This window comes from Haliotis asinina, chromosome 1 (genome assembly GCF_037392515.1).
Source record: "Haliotis asinina isolate JCU_RB_2024 chromosome 1, JCU_Hal_asi_v2, whole genome shotgun sequence".
Lineage (NCBI taxonomy): Eukaryota > Metazoa > Mollusca > Gastropoda > Lepetellida > Haliotidae > Haliotis > Haliotis asinina.
In genome coordinates this window covers 51501793-51509987 of record NC_090280.1, presented here as the reverse complement: position 1 = coordinate 51509987, position 8195 = coordinate 51501793, and the positions used below count along the sequence as shown (strand labels likewise).

Here is an 8195-nt window from a genome sequence, read left to right as displayed (position 1 = left end):
TTCTCGTGTCGATATCAGCGCGAGATATCCTTTCCACGACAGCTAAGCTCTTTAATACCGAGCTCCTCCCCTTGAAAAATGTAACCAATATAAAAGAAGCATTGCGCATGCGCGTGCGAGGAACGAGCGCGATATAAACACGGGAAGTTAATTTTTGATTCGATGTCGCTAAAAGCAGTGTCATTTGTGATCAGGGGCGCTACTGGGAGTTTCATCGCACGGAATGGAATCTTGGCGACCGACCCTCGTACCCCGACCTCCTCAGTTTGTGGGTTTTCAGGGGTAAGTGAAATAACATTTTAAATTTAAAATACGCAGTATTTATTTCAGGGAAAATCTTGTGAAAAAAATGTGATTATAAACTGTGATCCAACCAATTAAGCATTTTGAAATTGTTCGGCCACTTTATCCTGTAGGCTAATGGCATCAAATTAAGAATTTTAGCATATTGTGATAGCGTTTTCCTATGTCGGAGGTGCTAATACCGACGGCACGTGCATGGCACGCGACCGTCCGCGCGGGACATAATCGAGATAAAGAATGAAGGGGGCGTTGTGATGTTCCACCGTCACAACAAGACACAGCAGCTATCGTAGTTGTTGTCACCGTCATGTACTCATGTCAAAACTATTTTGTATGCAAGTATGTAATAATAATGATATTCATAATAGGGTCATTTATATGGAGCTGCATTCTGACAGTAGAGTATTCTCAAAACGCTTACAACAAGAATGGAATTAAAAACATCCATGTTCATTATATGGATGTGTATACACATGTTGGTGTGTGGACGGTATCTGAAATGCCAGAAAAGTTCTTATGTTAGTGCATGTATTATGAAATTAACACCTTCAGCAACCAAATGTAGTAGAAGTAGTAGTGGCATCAGTAGTAGTAGTAGTAGTAGTAGTAGTAGTAGTAGTAGTAGTAGTAGTAGTAGTAGTAGTAGTAGTAGTAGTAAGGGTAGTAAGGGTAGTAAGGGTAGTTGTAATTTGGTCCCACACATTGTAGTAGTAACAGCTGCCTTTGAGCCGTAGTACTTAGTAAATGTGATTGTAATTCAAGGTTGCACCAGTCGGTACTTTAACTTTAAACTTGTAGGCATCCTCTCGATATTCGTTGAAGTTATACTGCTTAAAGTAGATAACGTATATGCAGATGGATATGATATTCGCTCAGAGTGTGTGTCAGTCCATCTTCCTTGGCAACACAGCACCGACAGGGACCAGCGATAAATATTATTTTTCATAGACAATATGTTTATTGGAGGCTCTGAACTACATTTAGATATGATACACATAGAGGCTAGAATTTGTGCGTGTCAACTTCTTTATTTTGATTTAAACGTGGTGTCCGTCAAACTAAAGAAGCTGGCACCCATGAATTCCTGCCTTTAATATGGTCATTTAAAATCCATAAATTCCTGCCTTCAATATGTTCATTTCAACTCATGTTTCTTTAGCAGGATCATTTAATTAAAACACAACCAGGCAGATATGTGACAACAATACACTCAATAATATTGAGAAGTAGAATTTTTGGCAAAGGTTGGTGGTGAATTAAACATTGTCACACATACTATGCTGGAAGTATTTTGAATTTAATTCACGGTGAAAATCATGCTATAAAAATAATGAAGAATATCTGTTTGAAACAAAGAAGTAAAAGAGAAAAAAATAATTCGATTATTCGGTTGCAATTAAAACGAAATTAATGTATGCACTGTTAGATACCAAACTGTATATGATTAAGTGAAATGGCACCATGTAAAAGGTTTTACATTATGATACTGAGAAGCAAAGGTTACATAAAAAGATTTATAGAACCAGATTCGAAATACAATATAGAGAAAAATCATAATTGTATTTAAATAATAACGTTTTAAAAAGATGGAATGTGCATTATAAAATGTTTTATGTGATTAGAATTGAAATGAAATACAGCATTATACTAATTGCTTCCTACCTAACAAAAGTAGAGGAATACAAGATATTTATGTTGCAATAACTTAGTGAAATATGAAATAAACCCACATGAGACAACAGACCATAACTCTCAAGTAGGAGAGGACACTGGAGAGCTTTATGTTGTTAAAGAGAGCTGAGAAGTGTTTAATACCGTGGGCCCAGCTGCCATGGGTGTTTGTTGTATCGTCATGCATAATATATACACGTATCCCCACGTTACACGCGAGCTCTGGAGCCCTGTATCCCAATGTTGCATGCGAGTATGCTAAAGCATATGCGGATGTGCCTTTGTGCTTCTTTGCTATTATATCATTTTTCACGTTCGACTCGCTATTGTCAAACTTGAATCGTATTACATTGCCTAAGATCGTTTGATGTGATTAAAATCGTACACTGACATACGAAAGAAAGACTTAATCTGAGATTTCGTATCTTAGTTTCTCAAAATAAACACGGGGAGGATTACATGTTTTGAGGAGGTAGAGACGCTGCATGTTCGTGCCGTATCTGCCACTGTGATAGAGGAGAAGAGAGGCTAGATACTTGGTGCTGGGTGTGTCACTGTGATAGAGAGACTAGATACTTGGTGCTGGGTGTGTCACTGTGATAGAGGAGATATATAGAGACTAGATACTTGATGTGGAGAGTGTCACTGTGACAGAGGAGAAAGAGAGACTAGATACTTGATGTAGAGTCTGTCGTTGTGATAGAGGAGATAGAGAGGCTAAATACTTGGTGCTGGGTGTGTCACTGTGATAGAGAGACTAGATACTTGATGTGGGGCGTGTCACTGTGACAGAGGAGAAAGAGAGACTAGATACTTGGTGCTGTGTGTGTCACTGTGATAGAGAGACTAGATACTTGATGTGGAGCGTGTCACTGTGACAGAGGAGAAAGCGAGACTAGATACTTGGTGCTGGGTATGTCACTGTGATAGAGAGACTAGATACTTGATGTGGGGCGTGTCACTGTGACAGAGGAGAAAAAGAGACTAGATACTTGGTGCTGGGTATGTCACTGGGATAGAGAGACTAGATACTTGATGTGGAGCGTGTCACTTTGACAGAGGAGAAAGCGAGACTAGATACTTGGTGCTGGGTGTGTCACTGGGATAGAGAGGCTAGACGCTTGGTATGGGTGTGTCACTGTGATAAGATAGATACTTGGTGCTGTGTGTGTCACTATGATAGAGAAGATGCATACTTGGTGCTGGGTGTGTCATTGTGATAGAGTGGATGTATACTTGGTGCTGGGTGTGTCACTGTGGTAGAGGAGAGACAGAGGGTAGATACTTGGTGCAGGGCATATCACTGTGATAGAGAGGCGAAATACTTGATGCAGAGTGTGTCACTGTGATGGAGAGACTAGATACTTGGTGTTCACATTTTTCATGATTTTTACCAGATACAAATCAGTTGTTTATTTATCCTAATATATTAAGGGCTGTTTTAAATGACATTTTGAATGTATCACTGGAGTCCAGAGACACAGTATCACTGTCGTCAGTTTAATATACTCAATATATAAAAGTCTCAGTCTACCACAGAAATGGCATTTGAACAGCGGGATGGGATCGCTATTTCTTACTTTTCTGTTTCTTTGGAAAAGGTCGGAAGGAAGAAATAATCAGTGAAGATTATAGTAAAAATACCTGAAAGCAAAAAAAAAAATAAAATGATTATACACCGCAACAGTAAAAATGATGCCTAATTAGGACTGACTAAATACAATGGCGTCCTCTAGGAAGGGTGATTCAAGGGTATCTTCCCATTATCACCACTCCCAGTATGACTATTCGGCATGCATACTAAACTGACGCTTCAGGTATTCTGGGCGGTGCGGTAGCCTAGTGGTTAAAGCGTTTGCTAGTCACGCCGACGACCCGGGCTCGATTCCCCACATGGGTACAATGTGTGAAGTCCATTTCTGGTGTCCCCGGCCGTGCTGAATGAGGCTTAAAACTAAACTCACTCACTTCAGCTATTCCGTCGCCAGCCATAGTTGGCACTTGGAATTTGGCTGAGTGGGTGAGTGAGTTTAGATGTAAACCGCACTCTTCAACACTGGAGGTATATGGCAGAGGTCGGTAAATCATCGAGTCTGGAAACAAAATGCAAGGCGAATCATTGAAAAACGTTGTCATGACAACCTAATCTTATAGTCTTTAAAAGACTGTCGGTAGTTTTCTTCATCTGTATTGTATGCGTCACATTGATCAGTATTTCCCCTGGTACATAGTTATCGAGTAATCAAACACTCAGACTTGAAAAAAATGTTTAAACTTTTACAGTGTGTATTATTGGTTTGTAAAATTCACTAACCTAAGCTTTACACAAGGTATTACAATGCATGGATTCTCCACCCATTTAACCAACTAGTTCCCATGAAGTAGAATTCTAAAAACACTGGAGTGAGCTATCAGTAGGTTGTATTACCATATGAGTCAAATTGCAGTTGTGTTGCATTATCAACCCGTGTATTTATTATCATCTAATGACCCTTTTATCACACACCTGTGGCGTAGTTGTTGGGAAAGTTTGTGGAAGGCGCCGCGGCACATTTGGCTTTGAAATGTTTAAACTTTCAAACCGAGGCTCTCTACAAATTCTCTTTCTTGAATTTTCAATGATAATAGTAACTAAATCTAAATTATACCACTGGTAATTTCTGTTTGAAATTGTCCATACATTTGTAAAATAATTTACACCATGGACTACTTTGCATTTCCTTATTTTCAATGATATTTATTTTCAGGAATATTTTCGGCTAAAAATTACTTTTAAAGGTTTATTTTTCATTTTTGATTACAACATGTAAACTATGTGTACACATCGGGGAGGGATGTCCTGATGTAACTTTCTTTCCAGCCTAGGTGAAATAGTTTTCTTTTTTGTTAAACAAAACATTCGCCGACATCTGCTTAACATTTCCTTGTTTAATGGATGACGTATAGGCCGTTTTACCAAATGGTAAGTAATACTACCATTGAGTGATCGGAATCGAACCCACGTCCTCACAATATGTAACCAACGCTATATCCTCTAGACTACCCTGATCGTCTCTCTACCCTTCACCATGTGGTTCTTCGTGGAATTCTAACTGTTCTCATGTTTATAACTCTGACTTCACTCAAACACGGATATCTACCTGGTTGGCGGTCCTTTGATCTTATTCTTGCATTAAGTTTGTAGCTGGCATAATGGGAAAATCATCAATATTTATATCCAAGAAACATTGTGTTTCTCTTTGGGTTACATTCCACCCCTGGCGCTTCTTCCCAAGACTCCTATTACAACCCCGCTACTCTACCTGGTCATACACTAAACACCTGTAATAAGTGGTGCGTTTTAACACCTGGAATATTGCATTAAGGGAGGAGGGATATTTTCATAGTCACCCACCTCCACCTCTGCCTTTACTGTTAGGGTATCGGGGATGAGAGGCGAATGAATAATTCTATCAGATTAAGTTTTGGTGGCATTGTTCGGGTGTGTCCAAAGCTGGCACAAAGATTATTCTGATCGTCTAGCGCCACGCGAGATGGTCACGTGTTCACAGCACGCCCCTAAGAGGTCTATCGCCCATCTGCGATGCGCTCCAGCCCAATGCGCGCGAACCCCGCCACGCCCGTTGAGTCCAATACACCTGCTCGTAACATCGATGTGGTTCACATGCTGTGTCTAGAGAGCTTGATTAAATTCTTGCGTATTCATTTCCATAGAAAGCTGGCCCACAACTATATCCCTTTCGTCGTTGGACGGGACACACATATAGCAGACTTATATAATTATTTGAAAGAACAAACCAGATCCATTTAAATTGTAAAGGATTCTCAGTGAGCCTGACACGGAGGTGAATCAAGATTTGCTTCATTTATGTCTTTTGTGTTGAAGGAAAGGTTGGGCGATGGAGAAATAATGTGTTTCACGTTCTGTGAGATCGGTTTTCCTTGCTTGTAGTCGTAGTTCTGTAACTCTTTTATCGAGTGAGACATAGTTTATTCTCTTTAAATAAACAGGAAGAAACATCAAAATTAATATTTCTTTGCAAATTTCGTGAACGAAGCTGGCAGACCGATTTGTCATTTTATCATTCTTCAGAGACAATAATGAATTTCGTCATAATACTTTTAAATATTTTAACCGTTACGTTAGCATTACAATTCGCAATCTTAAGACTTTAGGTATAAGGCTATAGGTATAAGGCTATAGGTACAAGGCGATAGGTATAAGGGTAACACATATTTATTTTTTCCTTGGCTTCCACAACCCAACTGAACACAACATTGCAATGAAGGGACTTGTGATCTACTTATAGAACACTTTCATGAACACGGTGTATCGCAGCGGGATTCGAACCCGAGTTGTCCGTGCCAATGGCTAACGAATGTCGCTTTCTGCCAGGCAATACTCTTGCAATAAATCATTTGAAATATACAACTGAATATGTACTTACATCAGAATTAGTTGTTCACCCTTCTATGAACAACAAAATGCTGTACGATTTAGCTGCTTTCTTCACCGGGAGCATCATTTGGGTTTTTTTTGGTTTGTTTGTTTGTTTGTTTGTTTGTTTGTTTGTTTGTCTTTAAATGTAAGGAGTAAAAACAAATGTGATCGATAAATGTGCACTTTTTGGTCCAGAATGAATGGCACACTTCCCTGCGGTACAAGCGTTTCATAACACGAGCAGGCAAAGAACGAGGTACACGTGCGAAACGCTCGAGAATATATTTCTAGAACATCGCGGGTAAGCGGCTCCAATAAAATGCATAATATTGTTTTATCATTGAGATGCTAAAAATATTAGAATACTCAGATTCCAATATTTCATTCTAGAAATTGTCAGTGAGATATGTACATGATTGCAAGGGGGTGAGAACAGTAGTTGGAACAGTGAAACAAATGCACGTGCGGTACATGATGAGCGTTAATTTAGACCAATACCACTTGTTCTCGGTGTTTCATTTAATGTGCACACCCGCTTGTGCTACAAACCAATACTAGTGACTAGAAACTATGATCGCTTGTTAAACAACTTTTATTCTTAGTTGAATTAAATTCTGAAATTTAAATGTTCATTTGGCAAGCTAAAGTTATGATGATTCCGAATCTTAATTTCTCTTTATTTGTTTATTATTTTGTTTAAAGTGAAAATCATCGGCATGTTCTCACTGCAAACAGACCATAGTTGTTGTACCTTCTACAGCATCTCCCTCTAAAAGTCAGTGCTCGCAGGAGTAAGACCTCAGTGAGAAACGTTACGCTCCAAATATTTGCATCTATGGAAGACATCCTGCAAATGAGGAGGAAAAATGAGAAGCTACGGGGATGTAACGCTATCCCGTTATACACGTAGCTAGGTTATTTCAGTTATTATGTGCTCTGGGCTTGTTGTGTAGTGCACGTGTTGGCAGCGCGTGACCCCCTCCCCCTTTTCCAAGCGTCTTGCTTTGACACGCGTAAAAAAGTAAACACATATAAAGTGTTACCAAGCAACCGTTTCAATTTCCCTGTCAAATTGTTTAAGAAGATATTACTTTATGATTGTGTCATATTTCAACGACAATGAAATTGTACCGTGTCTTCATGTCAGCAAATACTGTGTACACGTAAGAACCAATAAGTACATTACGCTAATTACGATCTGCGGATGTAACGACCTGGGGTTGGGGGGATCACGAACTGTTTCGTTTTCGGTCATTTTTTTTCATCCATTGCTGTATAGTTTATTCAAATGAAGTACTACAACATGTGATTCCATTGATTTAGCTGTATATTATATTTCTGTGGTGACGTTCAATTGGAATAAAACCAGAATTTTAGACATGAACGGGAATCGTGGGGTAGCCCAGTTGTTAATGCCTATAGTCCCTATAGTCACAAACGTGCTTTGCAAAATTAGTTTCCTATTTCCGTTTACTTCTTTGATGGGCATTTTTAAAGCCGAGTTGATGATATTCATAAAGCCGTCATGTCCTTAAAAAATGCCATCATTCTATATATCTGTTTAATCAGACCTGAAAGATTATTCTGTTTAATTAAACCAAACTTCGCTGACATAAAGATACCAAAACAATATCTCCCAAACCACCAACTTTTGTACAAAGAATTACACAAAAATGTTTCATTGGAAGTTTACAGCATAGGCACAGGTGTGTTAAGTACGGTGTGTCTATAGTTTTTCCGGGATAGTATGCGCTGACATGGGCGTCTACAGTTGCGTAAC

General features: G+C 39.1%; 1 protein-coding gene across 1 annotated transcript in view; it reads left to right on the top strand.

Annotated features, from left to right (window-relative positions):
• Positions 1–223: 223 nt before the first annotated feature.
• Positions 224–8195, top strand: part of LOC137293466 (PR domain zinc finger protein 14-like) — a 32105-nt gene continuing 24133 nt past the window's right edge. The window contains exon 1 of the mRNA XM_067824024.1: positions 224–282. Within this exon, the coding sequence (XP_067680125.1) occupies positions 224–282 (59 nt within the window). The remainder of the gene's footprint in view (positions 283–8195) is intronic.